Here is a 25,649-nt window from a genome sequence, read left to right as displayed (position 1 = left end):
CGCTACCCTTAGCGCCTCTCGTCTCAGCGTCGGTCCCATCCCAGCACACTGGTCCACGGCACCGACTCCCTGACTCTTGAACAGTCCTCCCGCGAAGCCACTGCCGACTTCGACCTCGAGGCGTGCCGTCAGTCACCAGAGCGACATGGGGCCGTTTTGGGCTTCCGAGCCAGCCAGCCAATCGCAAGCGAGCCTCCGACAACGTGAACTCGCGCCCTCACACGGCATGTCATGCTGAGTCTGATCGCGAGTGTCTACCAATTGACTCCAAGCGGCATGATATCGAGCCTCTCGCCATCCCCATGTTGGGAACTCGGCACGGGCCTGGCGTTGCCTTGCTTACCTTTCGCATATCCCGCGGCTGTTCGCTGACATATCCTTTCATTGCATCCTCTCTTATGGACGTCGTTGTCCAGAGTGTCCATCTCCGCTGCCACCTATGCTTTCGTTTGGACGAGTCGGAAATGCGGCGTATCGCGATGTACCCGGAGTCTATGTACGTGGTGGCTCGGACCCTACCATCTTCTCTTGTATCTGACAAGTCTGTCAGACACATATTGCCGACCCCAATGAGCGCCGGCGGATGGCCCTCGCCGAGGTAGACAAGGCGCCCTTCGGCTGGTATCATATACGACTAGCAGTCGTGACAGGCATTGGTTTCTTCACCGATGCGTACTCTGTGAGTCTGACAGTAACATGAACGACAATGTTGAAAGCCGACTAACAATATCTTCAGCTGTTCGCCATAAACCTAGCTGTCATCCTGCTAGGAATTGTGTACTGGCAAGATACGGAACATCAAGGCGTCATGCCCCATGATGCCGATACAGCCATCAAAGTCGCTACGTCCGCCGGCGCCATCTTCGGCCAATGTATCTTTGGGTACTTGGGCGATGTTCTAGGAAGGAAGAAGATGTACGGAGTAGAGCTGATTATTATTATCTGCACAACACTCGCACAATCGCTTTGCGGTGAATCAGCGACCCTTTCCATCGTGGGTGTGCTCATCTTTTACAGAGTTGTAATGGGAATCGGCGTAGGTGGTGACTGTACGTACACGTTCCATGCAACGTTTCCATATCCTCTTGTCGATGATACGCTAATCATACATCAGACCCGCTTAGTGCAGTTATTACGGCAGAATTTGCCAGTACCAGATACCGGGGAGGCATCATCGCCGCCGTTTTCGCCATGCAAGGCCTCGGCCAACTTGCAGCCGCCTTAGTAACTCTCATCGTAGTCATAGTCTACAAAGACCACTTGATCGTGGTAGCTAACGTTGGAGAATGCGTCGGGCAATGCTCCATGCATGTTGACAAGATGTGGCGCATTATCATCGCCTTCGGTGGAATTCCCGCCTGGTTCGCGCTTTACTACAGACTCACAGTACCGGAAACGCCACGATACACGTTTGATGTGCTGTACGATGTTGAAAAGGCCTCAGTTGATGCGCGAAAGTACCGCTATGGTAAGCAGGGTAACGTGGTCAATCCAGTCACACAGGCGAAGGCGCGTAGCGATATGGCCAAGTACAAGACGCCGCGGCCTACGTTGATGGAAGTACTGCGTTTTTACTCACGGAAACGCCAAGCTATCCGCCTATTCGGCACCTCTATGTCCTGGTTGTATGTGCAGCAATTTACTACTTTAGCTATAGAACAAGCTGACATTCACATAGATTTTTAGACATGGCCTTCTATGGTCTTGGCTTCTCCTCTGCATCACTGATGTCGACTATGGGCTTCGACCAACGCGCAAACCTCTACCTCTACCTACGCAACATGGCCACAGGGCAAATTGTGCTCATCTGCGCCGGTGCCCTTCCTGGCTACTGGCTCACCGTCTTCACCGTCGACACCATAGGCCGCAAACCCATTCAAATCGCCGGGTTCGGAATCCTGACCATCATCTTCTGTGTTCTTGGCTTCGCCTGGCAAGGCCTCACAAAAACCCACTTACTAGTACTATACGTCTTAGCACAATTCTTCTTCAACTTCGGGCCCAATGCCACGACTTTTATAGCGCCAGCCGAGATCTTTCCGACTAGGGTACGATGTACAGGCCATGGAATCAGCGCAGGAATGGGCAAGTTAGGCGCCGTGTTCGCACAGATTTTCTTTGCACCCATGATCAAGAGGGGGGCTACGCATGACAATCCTACACCCTGGATCCACGGTGTAATGCAGATTTTCGCGCTCTTCATGTTCCTGGGTATGCTTACCAGTTTTCTTGTTCCAGAGTCGAAGAGAGCAAGACTGGAGGAACTGGCTGGCGAAAAAGAGGACGTGTATGAGTTACAGGCTGGCCAGTGGCGAGATCGTGGTGGTGTTGCGAGTAGAGGGACTGTGAACGTGGAAGGTGCATTGGGGAACAATTCGGTAGTTTTTGCGAGGGGAAGCGGAAGTGCGAGTGCGAGGAGTGTGGACCGGGATAGTGAAGGGGGATTGAGGGAGGGGGACATGGAGAAGAAGTGGTGGAGACACAGACAGAAGGAGATTCATCCTCATGCTGTTTGATCGTCTTGCTAGATAGAACCTCGTCTTTTTTACCCTTTAGAATTACGATGATATGGGCTGACTCGGATACCTGTAGAATAAAGATGCCTCACTAACGATACCCGCATAGTTCCTCCAATTCATGTCCGTTTTCATGTCAGTTCCTTGCTAGCTAGATACCCATCAGACGATTGACATGAGTTCTGGTCACCAACCCACTTCTCGGCAACGTATCTGTAGATCTCGCGTTCAAAACGGTATGCATCCGCGTTACAAAGTGAGGCTAGATGGGCTAGCACGACTTCATTCGACATACAAGATCACATTCCACCTTGTGCTTATTTCCCTAGTGTTTCTTGTGGTGCGCCTCTTCTCTTCTTACGAGGCGTCATATCTTGATGTTTACTTAGGAGCGCTTTCAATCTAGAACTCTGAATGTGTTGTAATGTCAATTTGAGTCGCTCGCATAGCTACGGTGTCGCTGACACGTGCTGCAACCACAGTGATGGTGATGGTGACGGTGACGTAGCTCGTAATTCCGGTCTGGCAAAGGACGCACCTCATTTTCTCTTTCCTGCAATGCGACTCTGACATCAACATTTGGAGGTTCGGTCCACTTACACCAATCAGGCCTTCACCTCGAAGGGAGCACCATCGTACACAAGTGTCAGTCGGCGGGCAGCACAAAGCCCACATGCGTGATGTCAAGATTGTCGAACATGCTCATGCGCCTCTTGAGCTCTCCAATAACGCCTCAACCTCCTCTTGACCCAGCCTCCGCACGCCCTCCACACCCATCAACCTCCCGCCCACCTCGTCCACGAAGCTCCCCCCAACCCCCTCAACGCTCTGTCCCTCGACACCCTGCCTCTCAAAACTAGTCGTCCTCTTCCCCTCCAACCCACACGCCACAATTCTGTCAAACCACCACAAATCCGTATTCACGTTCAGCCCCACCCCATGACTCGTGATATTCCTCCGCATATGCACACCAATGGCGGCAATCTTATCCTCTGGACTCGTCCAGACACCTGTATGCTCTGTTGTCATGGCTTTGATACTGTATTTCGCACAGGTAGCTATCAGGCTCTTTTCTAACAAGCAGACGTAGTTTCTAGGTGTGAGTCTATGGGTACGCAGGTCGATGATGGGATACGCGACTAGTTGACCGGGGCCGTGGAAGGTGGTTTGGCCGCCGCGCAGGGCTTCGGTAAAGGAGGCGCGGTTATTGGCGCGCAGATAGGTTTGTTGGTCTGGGGAGACATTGCCAATTTCTCGTCGACCGCATGTGTAGACGGGTGTGAATTCAGTGGTTATGATGTGTGGTGGTGGTGGTGGGGACGCATTGAGTGGCGGTTTCGAGGCGAGAAAGCGCGACACGAGAGATTCTTGAAGGCGAGCTGCTGTTGCGTAGGAAACAAGGCCTCGTAGGTGGATATGGTGCAGCTTCTGCGGGATAGAGCTTGCCATTACTGTCGTCGCAAGTCTTCCGAGATGAGTGTCTGGGGTCTGGGACCTTGGTATCGACTTATCGATAAGGTTTTGTAACGCGACGCGACTTGACTCTGCGACTGCGAGGACATCGACTGCATCTTACGCACAACCACGAGTCCCCGCTCTGTTCATTGCACTATCATGGCAGGGATCAAGCGATCAATCAACGGACAAGTCAAACCCCATAACCAGCCTCAACAGCCGGAAGATGTAGCCATGACAGATGCGACACCACCATGTGGACAGCCGCAAGCACCCTCCAGCAACATCACCTCGTCCGGCACCACTACAGAAAAGCAGACGAACCCACCAAAACGAGCGTCTCACGCAAAGGACTCTCCTTCAAAGTCTGCGCCAGCAAAGCAACCTTCCAAGCCTCGCTCCGCAACCCATCAACCCCGCCAAAAGCTCGCCAGACTGCCCAAAAGTACGTAGACCCCGTTTCACAGATGGACCAAATCTAACAAACTTCCTAGACACAACAATAAGCACCCGGCCACTTCTTCACGCACCTTTACCAACTCCTTTCTCCTCATCCGCTTCCCCCAAAGCCCTATACATAACCGCCACGTCACCGTACGTACCCGCCCTGAAACGGATCCGGAAACTACTCACGCAGATAACCAAGCGCGAGAAGCAATCTGCCGCGTCCTTGAATAAGGCGGGAAGAGGAGGAGAAGGGAGAGGCGGGGGACGATATGCGCAAGCAAATGGACGGTTAGAAGCGAGGGATGTGGAGGCTGAGATCGCAAGCGCGATGGGTAGGGAGGGTAGCGACGGTCGTGGTAGGAATAAGGGCTATGCAGATGGTGTGGGTGAAAGTGGGACTCGAGATGGCAAGCGAGAAAACGTCCATCTTAAAGCGACAGGGCGGGCGATACCGAGGGCGTTGGAGATAGGATTGCATTTTCAGGGCGAAGAGGATTGTTGGGTCAAGATTGAGATGGGGAATGTGAGTGCGATTGATGATGTTGAGGCCGGGGATCGGATGGCAGAAGACGAGGGTAGGGAAGCGGAGATGGGCCAAGTAGCGGAGGATGCAGATGATGTACCGGAGACGAGGATACGCATTTTGAGTTCTGTCACTGTTACTATCGGCTTAGTAATGTAGTTCTCACACGTCACGACAGTCTTGGTTCATTAATGTAAAGTAGATACCCAGGCAATTTACAACATAGTTCGCGAGTCATGTTTGTGTCGTTGAAGTGTATGTGTTCTCCGATTGCTCTCCTAATCCCAATCTCTCTGCCCACCTATTCATCGCGGATCCCCCAATTCCCAAGCCAGTGAAGAAAGGAGACGCAAAGGAAAAGATAGTCGTGTTTACAAAAGAAAAGGTTCATCGCTCGCTGACCGCAGTGAATGACTGTTTGGCCTCGAAAGAATCCTTCAATTCTTCCCACCCTTCCGAAAGAGATAAACGCCTGGGAGGTCAGAGGCTGACACTGTGAGTCCTGAACGCCAGTAGAACGAAAGATACAGATGCATTACCCGTTAACTACGCCGAAAGGAAAGAAAGTCTGCTGTGGTGATTCGGTATAACGGTATGTCTCCAGCCGCAGTTGTCTCATCTGAGACAAGTGCGGTGACATGGATAGTTTGGGTAGTTGTGTGGGTGGTTCTGTTGCGGAACATTTGCGATTAGTCACGACATCGTGGAGGTGCTACCATCGTGCAACATTGCGTCGCGAACAGCCTAACAATGATGTTGCTGCGAGCCATCCATAAGTGGGCATCGTAGTGTAACGCAGCGAATGGCCTTGATGAGAATGACAGTAGTCTAGCATCGGCGTATAACCCAGAATTCCGCGGGAGACCATCTCAAGCGTTGACGCTCAGTATGCTCTTCCTGGGCCCGATCGCTGAGGTGGCGCCTCACAAAGCCAGTCTTTCCTAGCATAGTGATAAAAGACTTTGGCATTTGTCTCTTCAACGTTCGGCCTTGGGATACTGGTTGAGCATGGCCATGACCGCGACACCTATTGCAACGACTGTTACCATGGCCCCAACCGGACCGCCATAGTACATGGCAGCTCGATCAGGCCGATGGGCAACCAAGGAATTCGCCTTCCCTGACTGCTTTGAACCGTTTGGCTCAACAGAATGTCCGTTTTGTTCCCTCGTATTGGGAAGTGATACTTCTGGGCCGTCTTCGTCGAGGTCCTTCTCTTTGATGATGGTGATTTCACCTTGCTCGGCCTCATCGTCTGAGCCCTCAACGCCAGTCTTACTGCTCGCTCTTGCGGATGCACTGTTGCTTCTGCTCCGCCGTTGAGCTTCCTTGCCAGCAGTCTTTGCATTGTCTTCTCTGATGTTTTCGATCATCTCTGCCAAGGTTTTGCGATCGGCCTCTGCTGTCTCGGCTCTTTCCCGGTACCGCTCCATTTGCTGCTTCATCTCATTCATCTCGGACATCATGAGCTCCAGGCGTTGCTGTAAGCGAGCAGTGGCGTCCTCGGCGCTGGCGGGAGATGTGGGCCCGTTATCTGAATCAGTGAGCTCTTCGCGCTGTGTATCGGCTGCCTCGGTTTCGGGCGTCTCATCTTCGCCAAGGATAGTCTCTGTGTCTCCTTGGTCCTTGGTTGTCTCACGCTCGAGGCGGGCTGCTCGCTCTTCTGCGTCTTCCCTTGCGCGACGCTCTTCGTTCAACAAGGTCTCCAAGTCACGCAGCCGCATGCCCTGCGTTTCGATCTCTTTCTTCGCACTAGTCAAGGCCTCTGTGAGTGTAGACAGCTGTGCGTCAGAGCGCACCGGTGACGCTGTCTTTGGACGTTCGGTGTCGGACCTCCTAAGGGACGATGCAACGTCGGGCTTTTCGGGTAAAGGCTGTTGTGGTGGGGGCGCAGGCGGATCTGAAAATCTCGCCTTGATGCTGCCGTCTTTGATCGGCGATATTCTGGCCTGGTTGATTGGCGAGGCCTTCGCGGGTTCCTTCTTGGTGTCTGCGGAGAGGATAGCATTGATGTAGTGGTGGGTCTGCTGGAGGTCCTGCGACTGCTGCTTTGCTGCCTTGATTTCGGTCTAAGGCTGTTAGAGAGGGGTCCCACGAGTAGCTAGGTCGCACTTACATTGAGCTTCTTCACAACCTGCTCCATTGTGATGGGTTGTAGCCAGAAATTGGGGTGTCGGGGTTGCTGCATGCCGTTTGGGTAATTGGCCATGGCGCCCGGGCCCGGGAGTCGCTGACCGTTGACAGAGCCTTGGCTGGGCGTGCGACCACGCATATTCGCCATTTGCTGTTGGCCGTTGGGGCTCATCATGTTAGAGAGCTGGGGTCCTTCGAGCTCGCCGAAGTTGAGGTCGATCATGTCGCTACTGGATCGTGCATAAATGCCCGCATGTTCAACGCGCGCGGCGACTTTGTGGTGAACGATGGTCTTCTGGTCTTCGCTGACAATGTCGATGCCGAGTTCCAGCATGTCCTGCTCGCGTAGCTCGTGGGGGTCAGAGTCTCTGTTCTCCTGCGACAGACGGGAGCCGTTGACAAAGGTGCCGTTGGACGACTTGACGTCTCGGATCCAGATCTTGCCCTGACGGTCGGCCCATACCTCGGCGTGTTGTCTCGAGAGGACTTTGGAGTCGAAGTATCCATTGAGTGGCGTGGGAATTGTCTTGTTGTTGGTCTGGCGGCCAATGCGGAGGACGTCGGGGAAGAAGGGGACGGTGATGGTCTTGCGCTCAAAGGTGCCGTTCATGGGGACCAGGTGCAGTACGGCGGTGCTCTCCTGGGGCGATGCGCGTTGGGCGCCGTTGGGCTGTTGCTGGGCCGGGACCTGGCCATTGTGCTGTGAGGGAACCATGGCGGAAGGGGCTTGCAGGGCACTCATGGCCGAAGCGGCTGATGAGGCGGGGCCGGCAGAGGCGATGGGCTGGGGGCGTGCGGCAGTGATTCCGGCGATGGGCTCAGTCTTGGTCGCGGGCCATAGTCCCTTGGGGGCTTTTGCTTTGCGGGTGGCCGCCCAGTCGGTGCCGGCGGGCTGCTGGGGGGTGCCGTTTGGCTGCGAGGCAGAGGACGAGGCAGAGAGAGTCGAGGTGCCCGAGGCCTGTGAAGAGAGGCTCGACGACGAGTTGGACCGCTGGGCGCTCTTCCGAGGCATGAACATGCCACCACCGTTGGACACGCCCTCAGCGCTCCATGCCTGCCGATTGATGTTCTGGTAGTTGACGGGGGGCGCAACTGCCGTCATTGGCGAGGTCGTGTGCGGCGGAGGGAAGGAGGTGGGCGTGTTTGGGGTCCGGCGTCACTTTTCCTCTCCTGCACGATTCCCGTCTTGTCCGAATTTAGCGGCGCGACACCAGCGTGACGACGCCGAGAGCAAGCGACAACAACAAAGAGGCCTCGCGACGTCGGCTATGCACGCATGCGTCGCGCTCGATGCCGGTGTCCGGGATGGGCGTCGCGGGTGGGCTTGGGGGGGTTGCCGCCGTCGTCGTCGTCGTCTTCTGTCGTTCGTGTGCTGGCCGGGGAGAGCCCGTGCGACGTCGCAGCGATGCAAGGCGCTGCAGACAGGCGGAGGATGCAGCAGCAGCGTCTCTGGGATGGGTGGGCAGCAGCGGAGGCCACGGGACGGGCTGCGTGATGGTTGGGGTGGGCAGTATAGATGGGGGAGCGTGTTTCGACGAGCAGGAGGTCCTGTTCGGGCCTTGGGGACGCTGCAACGCTTACTGGCCAGCTGGGCGACACGACGGCTCAGGCGCAATGGCGACGTCGAGTAGGGGGCAGCACGAGCAGAATCACGACGCAACGAGGCAGATGCTGCGGCTACGTCCAACACGCGCGCGGTGGAGATGTCAAGCCGTGGTTGAAACTATTTCGCCTCATTCCCGCCAGCCCTGGACTGAAGGGGCCACCTGGGCAGCCGTTGCAGAGGTCACGTGCGCAGCGCCGTCGTGTCAGGTCAAGGGAGTCTGTGGAAACCACCAAAGCCTCATGTAGGGGCTGAACGCGCTGTACCTCTTGCGTGCCACTGCATCTGCTGACGTCGTGTCGACATGCCCAGCAGTAGCTTCCTCGTGCATCCATGGCTGCGTTTTCCCCGGATTTCGGTGGTTTCGTCTTGGCGTTGATGAGCCGCGGCGGGCGAGACTGCAGCTTCAAGTGGGACACTCAAACTCCCCTCCTGCCTTCTCTCACCATCCGACGCTGCAGAGCTACAAGATGCCAGTACCAGTCGGTTCAATGCCTCAAGGGGCGCATGGCCCTTCAACATTAGACAAGCGTAAGGCTCTGACTTTGCCTGTGCCTGGCCATAGCTAACAGCGCATAGTGAAGATGGGTGGCATGATGGGTGGATGTACGGTGAACATACAGACCAGGAAATGCATGCGCTGACCTCCTGACAGCCGTCGGCCTGATCATTGGCTTCATCTTCGGTTCGCCTCGTCTCACGCCTTTGCATGCTCTTCGCTGACTCTTGTAGGCTTCACCAACATCGTCCGCTTCGGCCCTGGACCCAACGGAATGCTGCGCACACTAGGCCAATATATGATGGGATCTGCAGCGACCTTTGGGTATGCATACTTTGCTCCAGCTGCTCACGCTGTTATGTTCTGACATTTCCTGCAGCTTCTTCATGGCCATTGGCACCACCATCCGGACGGACAGCTCCCCCATCGCTACACAAGCTTTCGCCAGCGCTCACCGAAGACCCATGATCCTCCCAAGAAAATACCAATACCCCCGCGCTGCTCAAACTGAGAAAATTTGACGTCTTGACCAGTGGGCAGGTCGTCAGCGGCGAGAACCTGGATCGGTCTAGCATTGTACATGAGTGGTGTGCAGCAACTACTTTCAAGACTTGCGAATGTATAATAGGCAGCAGAGCAGCCTCACTAGAGGCACACGGAATTGAGCTGGCGAAGACGAACGTCATTGATCGCCTGTAGTCACCGTCTTTCCCTTCACCTTCACTTTTTTACTCCTGGTCACGCACCCTTGGGCTACTGTAGTCTGACCTTTTCCCCATTCGTATCTGTCACCCGTTGTTTCTATTGTGGAAATCACTTCCCCCCCTGCTCGCCCGCGGGACTACGTCAAAACCCTATTTCTCACGTCGGACCCCAACTTGTCCATGTCTTTCACGGTCTACCTATATACTCTATTTCACCTGCGCCACGATGACTCTCTTTCCGCTTAACGCAGACGTTGCACCATCATCTCACACGATGCCTTCACAGCTCACTCCCGGTCCCTCTGGTGCCCCTAGACCGCCTATAACGTACAGTCGCCGTTCCGCTACTTCACGCAATGCAGATGCGACCAGCAACATAGTCAAAGACGAAGCGAAGCGTGAAGAGACCCTCGAAGGGATCGTTCTCAGCGCCCACGGCGGTAATGACTTCTACGAGAACGCCGCGCGACGAGCGACCAGGATCGACTACTGTTTACAAAACGTCGCAAGGCAGAGCAAAATGGGGTCACACACCATCTCTTCTTTGAAAGCTGGAAAGAGAGCGGAACAGTCGGAATCTCCACGTGCCGCGGGAAATGACAACGCCAGCGACGAAGACGAGGAGGACATTGCTGAAGCTATTGCACGCTCTCTGGGCAAGACAATTGAAGATCGTAACGTTGTGCGCCCCTTCCCCTCGGTACATGACGACTCCAACATCGCCGAAACGAAGATCTTGTCGCTATTGGCAGCTTCTGAGCCAGCGAAGTCTACTGCTAGGTCTAGCTCATACGGATCTACCGGCAGCGGCTCTACGTCTGGTTCGACTCCGCCACACATTCCACTCCATGCTCTCCTCAACCACATCAGATCAGCTGCGAAGAACGTACAAGAGCTCGACACCAACGAGCTGGCCAGACGTGCTCCTGAGCTGACATTCATCATGAACAGTTGGCAGAACACCGTAGCCAAGGTTCTCTCAGCGACCGAGGCTGCCGAGCTCAAGCGAATCCAGGACATCCAAGGCCATCTAGATTACGACCAAGCCCTGGAAGAGGAGTGTCGAAAGAAGTTGAACGCGCTCGGGAAGCGATGCGGAGCCCAGGTGCTCCAGATGAAACAAGGCCATCAAAAGGAGTTGATGAAGCAAAAGGAGATGTATGAGGCTTACATCTCACAACACATGGCGAAGCCGCCTACTCCTCGAGCTCCAGCTTTAGTACGACCGGCGTTCGTTTTCACTGCTGGCGGCCGAGGTTTTCCCGAGCAGCAGCAGATGTCCTCGTCCTCGAATCCGGGTCCTCCGTCCGATGAGGGACCGGGTTGGGCTCGCAAGAGGGCTAGACTATCGTAAGGACGGGGTTAAATCATGTGGCGTGACGTGGCGTCTACAGATCTGCTTGCAGGTTTGGAGAGTAGCGGTTATATCTAGTTGCTGGTGACAGTGGCTTTGAATGAGATACAGATGAGCATTCCAACATACCCTGGAGCATATTGTGACCGTCGTGCAATACATCAATGAGGCTGATCTCATAACCTGGAGGTACTCACAGCGTTTCTCATAATCAAGGCTTACCGCAGAGACTCGTGTACACCCCCGAGCTGCTGTGTGGTAACGTACAACACGACGTAGAAGATAGCGACTACGTCCCAGCTATACTATCCTTACGCTCAGCAATCCCCATGACATAGTAAATGCCTGCAGCATACCATCCACAAAACCACATCTGTACTGTGCCGAGTGTGTTTGATCAACCTCACTAACGTGTTAGCGTGGCTAGGTACCCCCACAGTTGGGGTGGTTCCCTATTTGCAAAACGCCTGGGGTTTCGCGGTTTCGGAAGACGCAACGAAAGAATAGTGGAACGCGGCGCATGCCGTTTTGCGCATCATGAAGCGGAAGCATTGTGTAGGTTTATTCTTGGGGGTAGTGGATTTGAGTCCTCGGATCGTGTCGGGCCGTTTGGTAGATGTGGAAGGGTGGAAATGGTGGTGGGTTGCATGTCGGGCTTGCGATAGCCACTGACCTGTAGGGTCCGAGGATGCCTTCGCCCTTTGATGTACACCTGTATTAAGTTTACTGTGATGGCTCGTTAGACTCATGTTAAGATAACGTTCTTCTATTGCCGAGTGTAAGATGACGCTGGCAGAAGCAAGCAAATTGCGGCCGACTTACCTATCCTTTGACCGCGCAATCTATCTTCTGTACCCAACAGCCCCTGCGCAAGATAGGAGGAGTGAGATTGTAATGGACCCTTTTCTTTGCTTTTCAAGTCCAAAGCATGGCATGTGAGTTCGATGTTGGCGTGGCATGGCATGGCATGTGCATACCTATTGCCGGCGCGTCACCGTCGCGCCTCTATCATGCACACCTGCCTACCTAGGTACCTAGGTACGACCAAAACGACACAAACTTTACAACCCGACGCGAAGAGCAGCACTTTTGTAAATGCACGACCCATGCGACGTGTAAGATCGCTGTCCACTATAGCGGCATCCTGCAGACGTCTCGCAGCTTCGTACCTGACGATCATAACCAACCAAACCCAGTCATACCTGTCAAGCCAAAAGTGCGTATTGGCGGCACCGGCGACAGCTTGGCGGCGACACGTTGATGACACAGCCCAGATGCATGCCACCCGCGTCCCCCAGCGAATTCGCGGCTGTAAGACGATTCGTGGCATGAGCTTGCGAGTACTGCGACCCTTTTGGTTGCATCTCATCATCAGCCCCGCTGAAGGACGTTTCAAAGCAGCAACCCACCCATGTCGCGCCATCGTTGCGGAGCGCATCCGATGCACCTTGTAGCACATATCACCTTCTCACATCTCTAGTCTTTGGATATTTTGGCACTCTTGCAATTCTTCTTCCCTTCTCTATACGTCTTTTGGTTTCTTCGTATGGCCTATTGAAAGCTTTCGTGGCGTTGTCATCGCCATGGAGTCACGCCAATACATCTCTACATCTCCATGTAGATGTTTGCTGTCCGTGACAAAGAGACAAACTCCAGACTTTGTGCTTGATGCACCAACCTGTCCGTTTGTGCAATAGGTACGCAAACCCGTGACCGTATAATCTACGTCCGTACGACGCGCGCAGACAATCATGAGACTCGGTGGCTCACAAGACGATAAGGCTCAGTCACAAATACACCCCACGGCTGTCATAAGAACATTTGAAACACCGAGTCAAGTGTTCCCCAAAGACAAATTACACACATACGCGCACTACGCCATACACACAGGCATAGCCCAAAGCTAATTCCTAATCGTCGTCCGGTCCAACAAACCCGGCAATGTATACAGCTATCGCACTCATAGCCCTCTTACTCACCATTGCCACCACTACAACCACCATCTCAGCCTTACCAACACATCTTCTTTCCCGGCGCGGTCTTCCTGGTGCTTACTACACCTGCACCAAATCCAACTTCGCCGGCGAATGCAGCTGGACGCAACCCAACACGGAATGCCACATCCAAGGCAGCCCTGGCGGTATCGCATCACTCGGACCTGATCAAGGCTCTACATGCGCCCTCTACCAGAACTTTTCGTGTACAGGCGACATTCTTCAGAAGCTGACGTTCCCCGGTATCGCAATCGGCATGCCCAAGTTCGGAAGCTTTAAGTGTATTGAGCAGGGCAGCTCTGGCGGAAGCAGGAAAGAGGTGGAAGAGGCTGGAGTTCTCGCGGAGTTGGATGCTGCGGATTTGGCAGTCGAGGATTTTGGTATCAAGAGTGTGGCGATGGATGGGAGGGAGGAGGGTATGATTGGGTTGCAAAAAGGGGTTTACTATTGATCGTGCCTTCTGTTCTTGGTAAAGAGTCTTGGGGAAGAGGGAGTTGGTTTCGATGGGGAGGATGTGTGGTCATGATTTCTTCAATTCGTGTTCTTATCATTTGGAAGAGGGGTGGCGTCGCTGTTCTGAGGTTACCACTGATGGTTTTATGGTTATTAGTAACACCTGGTTCTTTAAGAGTGAAACCAGTCCCCTATTACTCATCAGACATATTGATATTATTACTCACAACAGTCGTTGTCATAGTACCGCGGCTCCCGAGCGATGAGATAGTAGGTATTGGGTCAACCACCGTTACCGAATATCTCCCCCCCCTCCAATGTACACAACCAAAGGTCCGTCGCGAAAAGACCCCTCGGGCTTGAGCGCGAAAGACAGAGAAGTAGGTATTGGGTCCGTGGTCTTTTCGATGCTGTAAAATGACGCTAGCGACATCCAATGACGTCCCCAAGGTCCCTGCATATGGTTTGGGCCACATTACCGCTTGGCGCCACATGTATCCCCACATAGACACTCCACCCGCCGCCATTGCAACGTCGCCTTCCAAGGTTGCTTCATAGACATCCGTGGAGTGTCCGAAAAGCAAATTCACTATACATAGACGTCAGCATGAAGCTCACCCTCATCCTCGCGTTGGCTACGGCCGCTCTCGCTGGCGAGATTGTCAACAACGAGGCAAGTAACACCCCGCGAAGCTATACGGCATGCATGGCGTGCTAACGCCTTGTACAGCATCTCAAGACCGAAGTCCTCACCGAATCCAACTGCGTGCGCAAGACCAAGGCCGGCGACAAGGTCAACGTCCACTACCGCGGCACCCTCGAAAGCGACGGCAGCGAATTCGACGCCTCATACAACCGCGGCCAGCCCTTGTCCTTCGCCGTCGGTACCGGTCAAGTCATCAAGGGATGGGACCAGGGCCTGCTAGACATGTGCCCCGGCGAAAAGAGGAAGCTCACAATCCAGCCTGAGTGGGCCTATGGCTCGCGGGGTGCTGGCCCCATCCCCGCCAACAGCGTCTTGAGTAAGTGCTATTGGGACACACGGCGAATACATTGACTGACGTATGACAGTCTTCGAGTCCGAGTTGGTCTCCATTGACGGCGTTGACAAGGAGGAGTTGTAAAGGGTCTGAGATGGTTATTTGCACACACATAGTATTGTACATGTGAGAATCAACTCGAGGTTCCTGAAGGCAGGCTCGACCTTGCTGCCCATAGCAGGTTCAACACGATGTGACTCATGTCAGTACTGACCGTGTCCTTCAATACGTCAGATCCTCAGCTTTTTGGCTCACTATCCGTCGAGTCTGCCGTCTAGACGAGATTCCTCTATTTCCAGCTCTGCGTAATTCTAGTTTCCAGTGGGATGCTATTGTTGAACATTGACACAACTGAGCCGGCTTGTAACTTCAACTTTGGATGTTCCGCACTTACCATAGCTCTAGTCGACGTTCTGCAAGCTAACGTTCGTGTCTTTCTAACTCTCCGCCAGTCTCATCAAAGTATATCCTGTTACGATCATACTGCAACTTGACAGACAGCGTGCACTAATCAGCACGCATTCCCCACACCAAACTTTCTACACGGACGAGCAAGATTCAATCCTTCTCCAATGCCTGGGTATCGTCCAGTATGCTAAAGTCGCAATCAGCAAGTTCGCTCCATCAGTCGTCCGAGGGTCAAAGCCAAGTTCCAAGAAGCGCAAGACTGATGACACAAACGCATTCGCCACAAAGCACATGACGAAAAGTGGAAGACGAAGACGCAGGTAGTCGAGGAAGAGGACGAGCTTGACGTGTTCCCGAAGGGCCGCAACGTCCTTCCACCCAAGACAAACAAGAAGGCAGAGCGAAATAAGCTTCGTAAACCAGTACCCTCCAGTGCAGAGGCCTGTTCCTCGAGCGCATGAAAGCAGACGCGCTCAGCACACATGATAAGCGGTGTTGCGTTGCTTGATAGATTCAATCCTTTCATCAACAAGGACAAAGCCATTAAACTGTAGCTGTGTTCGAGCCGCAATTCGATGACTAGGAGTTCAATCCCGAGGCTGAAGTCGTTTGGGCGCGATGATAAGACTGGCGCTGTCAAAAGCATGGATTTATTATGTGTGATGAAGTAACAAAACCCAGATATTTGAGCCTGCACCTATGCCAGCTCCCGCTCCAGATTCGTCTCAAAGACACATTATATACGCCGCCTCCGACTCGCGAATCTCCATGCACTTTGCTGACCCTACGAAGGGAAACAAACTGCATCTGATAGATGCTTCCGAGGCGGTTGAAGCTATGAACAGGGGTACAGCGGCAGAAGAAGCGCTTCCTTTGGTGTAAAGACCAGTCATCATACAAAGACCAAATGTTATTGCGACAGGAATGAACAGTTGAAGTTTAGGGAAAGGAGTTTAAGCCTCGGTTACCAGGTTGGAAAGAAGGCTTGGGCTCGTTCACTTGCAACTGTAGCCCTTGTTCCTCCATCATCATCACATCGCCCTTATCTTGTGCCTTTGCTGTTTTCTGACTGTCGCTACTGGTGGTTGTGAACTTCCGATCGCGGCTTGCGTTGTGTTGATCTTCGTCAGAGGTATCGACATAATGCTCTTGCAGCTCGATGTCGACGGCCCCCTTCATACTCTCTCGTGTGCGCCATTGGAAGCGTGGGAATGAGAGTGGCGGGAATGGGTTCTTGCTCGGACTGGTATCGAAGTAAGGAATACAATGGCTCTGGATAATGGAGATGAGCAGTCAGCACTGATCTCATCTTCGTACACAGGGAGAATCTTACCAGCATCCACTTGATCGTTGGGCCACACGCGGCAATTACACCCAGATTGGCTTCTACATTTGACAAAACGCTTCGTATGTTGTAGGGGTCCTCCTTGTAAACTGTGGGTAGTTTCATAACCTCGACGAATTTGTGTAGACGATAGCAGCCAATAGCTGTGACGGTAAGTGGCAGCGAGAGAAACCCTATCACGAACACCTTGTTCTTTAAAGGCATTCGTAGATCGTAGAGGACCCACGCTGGAATGAGTGATACGAGGACATCGGTAATGATCGTCACACCGATCGTGCCGAATACATATGCAGCGCGATCACCGCATGTACCATCTATGTCCCCATTCCATGATCTTTGGATAGGCCAGCACATAAACAGACTACCCAGAGTAGAACTGATGATGAACATGATGTTTATAGCGATCAGAGTCCAGAGACTTGCGATGATGAGGCGATCCATACAACGGAGCTTCAAGAGCGTGATCAGGAACGAGATCTTGGCTAGACCTAGAATGGGGTTGTAGACGACGTTGTTCGTATGCCGCCACTATAAGGATGGTTGTCAGTACCAAAGTTGACGCCTGAGTATTACAGTTGACCATACATAAGTGACGTCTGACCGCCTCGGGGCTCCCTCAGGAATATCGGCCGAATGGTATCCTGCGTAAGACACCAGAATGACTAAATTCGGTCAGATGGTAGAGGTGTAGAGGACATTTCCAACGTACACTTCCACATAGTGGCTGTGAGTACTGCCAGTATAGCCTCTGCTACCACCAAGAGTGTATCCTCTAGAGCAGTTTGTCAGCGTAAGTTTAGTTTTGCAGGGAAGAGTATCACCAACCGATAGCATAGGTACGCTCCTTTATCTTTCTCCATATCCTGATAGATACAATCGAGAAGGACACCAGGAAAGGGAAAATGATGAGGAAGATGTTGACTGGTTGAAGGCCTGTACCTGCCATGCTGCGCGAAGGGGAAGATCACGACTTCACTTCGAATGGCTACAGCGGCATGAAAGTCTGTCCTCGACAGAGTGGAACGTGATTTAATTGTATAGAAGTGTAGGTAATCTCATTTTCAGATATGGCGCTCGCGTGTCCTAAGAAGAGTTTCATGACGCCGCAATCCGACATGCTTTCATGTTCATCACATGTGTGATACGCTCCAAAACGTCGGGTGTCGATATTGGCGAGCGGTCCATAGTCCCGTCCCGTTTACCGTGCCACATCCCATAAAGACAAAGCTCCAAATCTGGGCATGGGTATGGACGGGGAACCCAATATGTTGCCACCTAGAAACATCAGCATCCAATAGCACGAGCAACCCTTTCGACAGCTGCACTAGTCACAAGCCCAGGTTATGTCGCCTCGTGAGCTGTCAACAGATGCGAGAAGTAAGCCATTGACCAAAGCACGAAGGTGTCAGACCTCGCTTTGGGAGTGCCCCTCAATCTCGGATGAGGCGGCAATGCAAAGGATTCGCAATGCTCTAATCTATTCCCAAAACCAACGAAGGTCGCTGACATTGGTCCGCGGATTGCCGCATGTGCAACAGAGCGGCAAAGGTGCAAATGTAGGATTCAGTGCCAAGGCTCTAAAGTAAGGGCTCCCTAGGTAAGCACGATGAGTGGGGCGGGCTCGGCCTAGGGGGAAGCGGGCGTGCCGCCCCCCTTAGAGATGGCGAACTTTTCCCTGCCATTTCCACTTTCTCGAGGTACTTAGTACATATTCTTCACAGCGTAATTTTATCGACGGCGGCGGTATGTATCGCGAAAGCAGCACCGACTATCAGATTCCACAAGCCCGGGCGGAAACAGCGGTCAACGTATTCCAAGGTTTCCTCGGAGCTGCGCCGCATTCCCACAGCGCCTCGGACATGCCTCATATACCGTGCCAAGGTGGCAATTCTTCTGGGTTCATGAAGTGTCCTTGCAACCTTGCAGTAGTAGACTGAGGGAAAATTGACCATACCCTATTCGGAACATATGGCCTGAAATCCGAGGTACGATTGGGGCTTGCCAATGCCGCCTACCAGGCCGTGCAAGCGGCAAATCAGCAAAAGTACAAGGGAGACTGTCTCCGTGTTCTTTTCTTTTGCGATTGACGAATCGTATATCAAACCGACCGCTGTCTTGTTCCTGCAGTCCCTGCGTCTGTATACATGTGCATGACTTTGTTGGGCCTTCCTCTTGGGTAACATGATAGTCAAGAACTACGTCTTGTCAGAATCTAGAGCAGTGACACGTGAATCATGTACTGAAAGCCCACCGAGAATGAGCCAGAGAGATAGTCATCAACCGGCTAAAGGATACAAGATAAAAGGTTGAGCAGCTCAGTGTTGAACCATTACCAGCCCCATCCACTTCGTCTTCGCTTTTCAGGTCGCCATGTACGCTATGCAGCGGTCAACGACACTACTCTTGGCTCTCTCGCCATTGCTTACACTCGTCCAAGCATCCGCCGTGGATGGTATCGAGCCTGCAGCTGCTACCGTTGCAGACACGCCGGCAGCAGGAGCACCTTTACAGGCAGCGGAGAAACTCCAATTGACCGATGAAGTGATCGAACGCCTGGAAACAGAAGAAGCCACATCGGACTATGCCAAATACTTCAAATTTGGTAATGGCGATGCTCCTGCCTATTCAGCGTCTTGCAAGACGTTTCCCGGAGACGACGCTTGGCCTAAAGACACCACTTGGGACATGTTCAACGTGCTCCTCGACGGAGCATTGATTCCAACGAAGCCAATTGCGGCATCGTGTTACGACACGAGATGGGGAAAGAAAGATGCTGCAGCGTGCTCGGATGTTATCAACAATTTCACAAGTCCGCTGTTCCATTCTGCTGATCCCACATCAAGTAAGCTATTTCCATTGACAGACTTCGAGCTTATGTTAATGGTGATCTCCAGATATGTGGCCGATTTATCAGGGCAGGACATGTATGCCTGGCAACGAAACCACCGGCGAGACATGCACTCTGGGCGCATACCCAGAATACGCGGTCAAGGTCACGAATGTGGCACAGATCCAGCTTGCAATCAACTTCGCGCGTGCCACCAACATGCGGCTTGTCATCAAGAACACTGGTCACTGCTATCTTGGAAAGTCAACTGGCGCTGGAGCATTGAGTCTATGGATGCACAACATGGACCAGATCGACTTTATGTCTCAGTATGAAGGCCCTGGGTACTCGGGACCAGCACTCAAGCTTTCTGCGGGTGTCAATGTGAGGCAAGTGTATGAGGCCGCGGACAAGAACGGCGTGACCGTCTTGGGCGCGGTATCCGCGGTAAGTGTCTTCGTTCTACCATCAAGCGAACAGTCGAGCTAATGCAAAGTAGAGTGTTGGATATGCTGGTGGCATGATAACCGGAGGAGGACAAAATCCTCTTGCTGGCATCTACGGAATGTCGGCCGATCACGTCGTCGCTTTCCAGGTCGTCACTGCGGCTGGTCGCTTTGTCACTGTCTCCGAAGCTTCGAACCCTGATCTATTCTGGGCGCTTAGAGGCGGCGGCGGCGGAACTTTCGCCGTCGTCACATCCGTCATCATTCGAGCACATCCTAAGCTCAACTCTGTCACATCGAGTTGGACCCTTGACGCTTCGAACAACAGCGTCGATGCCTTCTGGGCGGGTACGAAGAAGTTCTATGACCTGTTCCTTGACTGGGCGGACGCGGGAATATACAGTTTCTACTTCATGGGGGCAAAACCTGCCCCATACCTACAAATGGGATTCCTGATCGCGCCAAACCACACTATGGAGTCATATACCGAGCTTGTAAAGCCCTTCTTCCAATACCTCCAGGACAACAACATTACTCTCACGGTACCCGACGCACCTATCGCGCATAACACATTCTACTCTGCTTACCAAGCAACATGGGGGCGTATACCCTTTGGTGTCGGTTCGGACGGCTCAATGCCCGCGAATCGAATTGTTCCCAGACGCAACTTCCTGGAAAAGTATGACGAAACATTTGCGCTCATCAAAGAGCACGTGTTATCCGGGAAACATTTCTTGGGATACCACAAGGCACCAAAGAAGTATGCAAACACGAACAACGCCGTCAGCCCAGCCTGGCGTGAGTGTGCTCTGTTCATGGTGACCTCTTCAAACCGATCAGCCGACCATTCTACACCTGAAGCCCTTGCCGCCGCCAGTAAGGATCTTCACGAGAACATTTTGCAGCCTTGGCGCGACATAGCACCTGTATCAGAGGGTGGTGGTACATATCTCAACGAAGCGAGCGTGGATGAGCCTGACTGGCAGGAGTCATTTTATGCGGGTTATTACCCTAAGCTGAGCGAGATCAAGAAGAAGTGGGACCCGACCGATGTCTTCTACGCGACCACTGCCGTTGGAAGTGAGAGGTGGGTGGTTCAAGACGGAGAACAGGGTGTTCAGACTCAGAATGGAAGATTGTGCCGGGCCTGAGCGAAGCGAACTGCAGGCAAACCTTTCGTAGCTACAACATAGAGGCCAATCATCAGACATAGTAGCTCGAAGCGTCCTTCCTGATCTTATACACGATGCGCTGAAATGTGACTATGGAGCTATGACACTATTCCTTGAGTGACACCAACATGCATGCACTGGTCCATACTCGCACGGCGTCATCACTCTCGGGTGGTGACATGAACAGACAGCATTGAAGATGAAACCGCACTGAGAAAGTAACTACTCAACGGCTGCTCGTCTCTCTATTCTTTGTCGGGATTTCGGTTGCGATATCCTTGTGACGACGACTTGAAAGTACGGTCCTGGCCACAGTGATTTCGAGTACTCCTCCTACATATTGAGGAGTACCTGAGTAGGGAGTTGACGACAATAGAAACTCGCAAAAGCCACCCATACTGGGTCCTTCTACCCCCAAGATACAACGCGCGATAGGGCCACCTGCTTAAGCTGTAGACCACTTTGTAACTCCGATTAACATCGCGTTTGTTGCAATAAGATATTCATTTGATCTTGCAAACCTTCACAAAGAATCCATGTTCATCACGGCATGTGTGGACACATCGGTGCCTCGCTCCGTCCACATTGGTTGAATTTTGCGCGTCGTCCTCATCCCTTCGCCACCAATATACCTCTATCATATAACGCCGTGACGATACTCACGCCTCTGCCCACGTCGCGAGCGAGCGTAGTACTGCTGCAGAATTCGTCTCCGTCATTCTTATACAAGGTCTTCAGTCCTTCCTCTTCGCTCCACTCTCCCACCCAACTAGGCGCCGTACACTCGCAAGGTCCTTTCTCCTCATCTAGTCCTTGCATGTTGCAATTTGCTCTCGCTTTGCTCACAGCTGTGAGTGCTGGGGCAAAAGGGTGGCCTGCCAAAAGAAGCTTGCCAGAAGAATCGACAAAAAGGTTGTCGACCGTCGAAGGCGCACGAATATATTTTCTGAAATACAGACTGATCGTGTCAGGGTAGAAGCTGTAGATGTTTACGCCCATTTTGGAAGACGAGGCAACGGCAACAGTCGTCGAGTTGAGCATGGCAATGCCGTTGGCGAAGGGGACGTGCGTCAACGTCTTGGTGTGCTGCAGGTTGTGGATATCAGTATAGACGACACTACCTCCAGGAATGCCAGAAAATGTTTCGACCTGTGATATGAACGGTGAGACCAATGCGCCGATGTAGTGGTCATTGGTAACTAGTAGCTTCCCATCTCCTAGAGAGTGTATGGAATTCGGCGTATGGATCAACGGATGTTTCAGTGTCTGCAAATATCTGGCTACCGCATTCTGGACGGAGACTTGGAACACTTCGATGAGATTTCCAGAGTTGCGGGAATGGTTGACGACATATAGCGTAGAAGTCGCGGCGTCAAATTCGATGCCCAGAGGCTGAAAATCCACCGCGTTATTATAGTCAGTCAGAACGAGAGGCTTCAAAGCGTCTGAGTCCAGAATGTCGGGCGTTGAATAGTCGTAGATCCAGATATGTGGGCTATCGGTACCATCTCTTTTGTCCAAAGGTGACGCAAAGGCTCCCTGCATATGTAAGCCCTCGTCGCGTTGAAACTATTTTGCTCTTAGGGGCAAATCCAAGGGGCGGCTACGCACCATTACCGTGTTCCACTGATCTCTCTCTGGATTGCAGCTCAAGAACGCAATACCCATATCTTCTTCCACCAGTACATCCTCGCAATTGCGAAGCCGATCGCGGAACTTGACTTCGTGACTCTTGAAGTGGTTGACATTTTCAAATTTCCCTGGTCTGTTTGCAAATATCGTGGAGAACCCGAGATAGCGGTCGTATACCCACGGCGCGGCAATGGCGATTGCTGCGATAAGCAGCTGCGTTACGGGTCAGTTACCAATCGTCAATCACCCTCGGACCGCTGCATCTCATATCAACTTACGATAGATCGCGTCGCCATGTTTACAGGAGCGCGTCCTAGCCCGGCGAGTACTGTTGATGTAGTAAAGATGACCGGCACAGTCGTGCACGAAGTTCACTGTGCTAACAGGTCGCCTTGACCCCACCAGAAGAGGGGACAGCCATCCTCGTTTGCATAAGATTCGTCAGCATCTCTCCAGGGTTTGAGTAGTAAGCATGTCGGTCTTTCCTGCTGTGTCGGGCCGTTAGCAGCTTGGGTTGTCGTGGAAGGCGCGACTGCACAGATGCCGAGGCGGAGCAACAACCTGACGTCATGACCTGCGAGTGAGCAACTCCAATCCCATTGACACACACTTGACACACAAGACCTCCATTTAGCGAGGTCGCTTGTGGCCTTACTCGTGAACGTATGTCTTCTAGGTAGCTAGGCTGTTGTTGTTACTACTTAGCAGCACGCCTATATGGGAAGTTTGACCCGACTCGGCAAGGACAGGAACACGCTCGGGCAAAGTCAACACTGATACAATCTTTACAGTCGCCACCGGAGAAGTCGGTTTGTGAGCTGTCCACCTTTACAGACGCGTCTGTCAATCTCCCGGAATTGGTGCAGGCGTGCAATGTGGATCGTGAGATCTCAACTCGGTGGATATCCACCCCTTATAGTCAAACCTAGACAAGTGGATGGTCCTACTTACCGGCCCCATCCTCCCGTCAAAGTCTTAGTCTCGCTTTCATCATTTGTAACTTGGTAGCAAGCGTTTCCAACATCTCCACACTTTGATAAGAGGGCTGTCTAGGTCTCAATGATGAAGGGATCGCAATGAGGCGCCATCAGCTCGCTCGACACTTCGAGATACCCAATTGCGCTATATTCACTTATGGGCCCGGTAAAGGAACGTCGGCTTGACGTTAGTAATCTCGAAGCGCCTCGATTTCTTGGGAACGATTATTGCCTGGAGATCAAGAAGCTGGGTGACGGCAATTTCCTCCGAGGAGCGGATGAGCAGCCCAAGATAAATGGCAAGAGTTCTGAGCCCCGGAATAACGTTCGGAGTTCCAAGTTTTTTGAAATATCCAGTACGCAAAATACTCTAGAATTTGGACGGCTGCAGGTAACAACTACACAAATCGAGGATACGTAGCACGGGTCGGAAACCTGTATGCATCTGCTTAATAGTAGATGAGTCGCTGATCTTTAACACTTGCAAATCTAAGAGATGCTAGTTTGCCCGCGAACTAGAGACTCGAAGTATTTAATGTAGTAGTCTCGGAGATGACACTCTTCCGCCTTCACAAGCATCGGTGCACCCCTTAACACTGCACGGCCGTTATAGCTAGGCAACTCTACTCTGAACTCTACTAGTCTCTTTAGATTCGGGAAGGGATAGGACTGCTCTTAGGTATTTCTTCAACTATCTAGTAATAAACATACAGTATGCGTGTGGGTACAGTCGTGCTGTGGTTGGTTTGCTGAATATTCAGGTCTTGTTGTAGTGTCATTTGTTGAACAGTAGGGACATGGGCCATGGTCACGAGAAGTGCATCTTCTCTGAACTACCGACTGCATCGAGAGTCCTCTAGTGCATGATATATACGTGCTCGTACAGAATTTGCCTGCAATCATATACTCTCGTTGTAGTAGTGACATGTTGCACCTGATGAGAGAAGACGCATGGATTGCCGTGAGATCTTCTCTGGGCACTCTATGTGCTCGAAGGTTGTCCAGGTACATGGCGCGCATCCGCAAGAGTATCAGTGTACTTCAATCTAGCATGCTGCAGCTACGTTGTGAGCAAGTACTCGTACCCAAGGCAAGTAAAATGACCTCTGTCGTCTCCACAAGTTCACATCTGTGAATCATCCGAACGGTTCCTCATGTCCGTCCACAGCCTGCAGATGCCGAGCGATCGGTATATGTCATGCTCGCTATGAACGAGGTAGTTTAGGCTCAATGGATTGGCCATGGCTTGATTCTAGATCTTGACGCACCGTCCTTTCCGAGACTTTGGCATGATCTCCGATGCGGTCGCCGTGCATTCAAGTCGTTGGCTAGGTCTCGTGTGCAACTCAGACCCAAATGTGTATCGGCTTAAAAATCTTCATGTTGAAAGATGGCGACTGCACACAGCGGTGTGATATACGCCTTTGATAATGTGGAGAGCCGGAACGTGAGCACTAACACTGCCGCTTGACAGTGGCCGAAAGCTGACGTTCGAGAACGGCAAGGAACAGGTAGTCACTCCATGCGGCGTGTGCCTACGGAATAGGTAAGTGCATAGGGGGGCGGGGTCACTTGTAGGGTGCAAACAGATTGTTCTCGGTATCATATACGTGCGCCGTTTGCCAACATAGCCATCGATGTTGGTTTGCTGACAAGACGATATTGAGCAGTCTTGGTAAAGGCACAGGACGCCGGACAGGAAGGTTGCTGGGTAACGGACAAGTTCTTCGCTAGTCCTACACACCTGCCCTCAAACGTCGGGACGTGAGAAGACGACCGGCCACGCGCGCTGAAAGAGGCCAGCGAGCGGGCGTGTGGTCCAATGTGAACATCGACTCACGCTCTGTAGCTGACCGAGACACGAAAGATGTTAAGGAACGGAGCCGATAGGGGCGTGGCTCGCAGTGGCTTATTGGCTTGGCGACACTGTTTAGAGTGTTGGGTGCCGTGACGGCGAGACAGTTGCAGCGACTTCCAGGCTATACCTCCGGCACTAACGCACTGCGCAACGAGTCCACCTCCATGTTCAACAGGACAACACAATCTACATCATCATCCGCGCCATGGAGGGGCAACGCAACTTCCAACGCTTGCCGGAAAGTTACGTTGACAGCGCTGCTC

At 52.7% G+C, this 25,649-nt stretch overlaps 6 protein-coding genes across 6 annotated transcripts; 4 read left to right on the top strand and 2 right to left on the bottom strand.

The window, feature by feature from the left end:
• Positions 1 to 439: 439 nt before the first annotated feature.
• Positions 440 to 2,516, top strand: J4E78_007578 (uncharacterized protein; the record flags this gene model as incomplete). The annotated part of the gene is made up of 5 exons (XM_049368183.1): positions 440 to 496; positions 551 to 679; positions 737 to 1,049; positions 1,115 to 1,625; positions 1,679 to 2,516. The coding sequence occupies 5 exons, from the start codon at positions 440 to 442 to the stop codon at positions 2,514 to 2,516; spliced, it is 1,848 nt and encodes a 615-aa protein (XP_049219837.1).
• Positions 2,517 to 5,918: 3,402 nt separating this feature from the next.
• On the bottom strand, positions 5,919 to 8,176 carry J4E78_007577 (uncharacterized protein; the record flags this gene model as incomplete). The annotated part of the gene is made up of 2 exons (XM_049368182.1): positions 5,919 to 7,010; positions 7,058 to 8,176. The coding sequence occupies 2 exons, from the start codon at positions 8,174 to 8,176 to the stop codon at positions 5,919 to 5,921; spliced, it is 2,211 nt and encodes a 736-aa protein (XP_049219836.1).
• A 1,978-nt stretch (positions 8,177 to 10,154) lies between these two features.
• J4E78_007576 (uncharacterized protein) lies at positions 10,155 to 11,234 on the top strand (the record flags this gene model as incomplete). The annotated part of the gene is made up of 1 exon (XM_049368181.1): positions 10,155 to 11,234. One exon carries the CDS (start codon positions 10,155 to 10,157, stop codon positions 11,232 to 11,234), a length of 1,080 nt encoding a protein of 359 aa, XP_049219835.1.
• Positions 11,235 to 13,998: 2,764 nt separating this feature from the next.
• Positions 13,999 to 14,805, top strand: FPR2 (Peptidyl-prolyl cis-trans isomerase fpr2; the record flags this gene model as incomplete). Its single annotated transcript, XM_049368180.1, has 3 exons — positions 13,999 to 14,061; positions 14,412 to 14,703; positions 14,753 to 14,805. The coding sequence occupies 3 exons, from the start codon at positions 13,999 to 14,001 to the stop codon at positions 14,803 to 14,805; spliced, it is 408 nt and encodes a 135-aa protein (XP_049219834.1).
• A 1,263-nt stretch (positions 14,806 to 16,068) lies between these two features.
• Positions 16,069 to 17,420, bottom strand: J4E78_007574 (uncharacterized protein; the record flags this gene model as incomplete). Its single annotated transcript, XM_049368179.1, has 3 exons — positions 16,069 to 16,401; positions 16,463 to 16,962; positions 17,414 to 17,420. 3 exons carry the CDS (start codon positions 17,418 to 17,420, stop codon positions 16,069 to 16,071), a joined length of 840 nt encoding a protein of 279 aa, XP_049219833.1.
• Positions 17,421 to 18,844: 1,424 nt separating this feature from the next.
• J4E78_007573 (uncharacterized protein) lies at positions 18,845 to 20,898 on the top strand (the record flags this gene model as incomplete). Its single annotated transcript, XM_049368178.1, has 3 exons — positions 18,845 to 19,316; positions 19,369 to 19,748; positions 19,801 to 20,898. 3 exons carry the CDS (start codon positions 18,845 to 18,847, stop codon positions 20,896 to 20,898), a joined length of 1,950 nt encoding a protein of 649 aa, XP_049219832.1.
• Between the last annotated feature and the right edge of the window lie 4,751 nt (positions 20,899 to 25,649).

This window comes from Alternaria triticimaculans (genome assembly GCF_023758025.1).
Source record: "Alternaria triticimaculans strain BMP 0046 chromosome Unknown scaffold_12, whole genome shotgun sequence".
Lineage (NCBI taxonomy): Eukaryota > Fungi > Ascomycota > Dothideomycetes > Pleosporales > Pleosporaceae > Alternaria > Alternaria triticimaculans.
The sequence above is the reverse complement of the archived record's forward strand: the minus strand, read 5'-3'. Positions and strand labels throughout refer to the sequence as shown.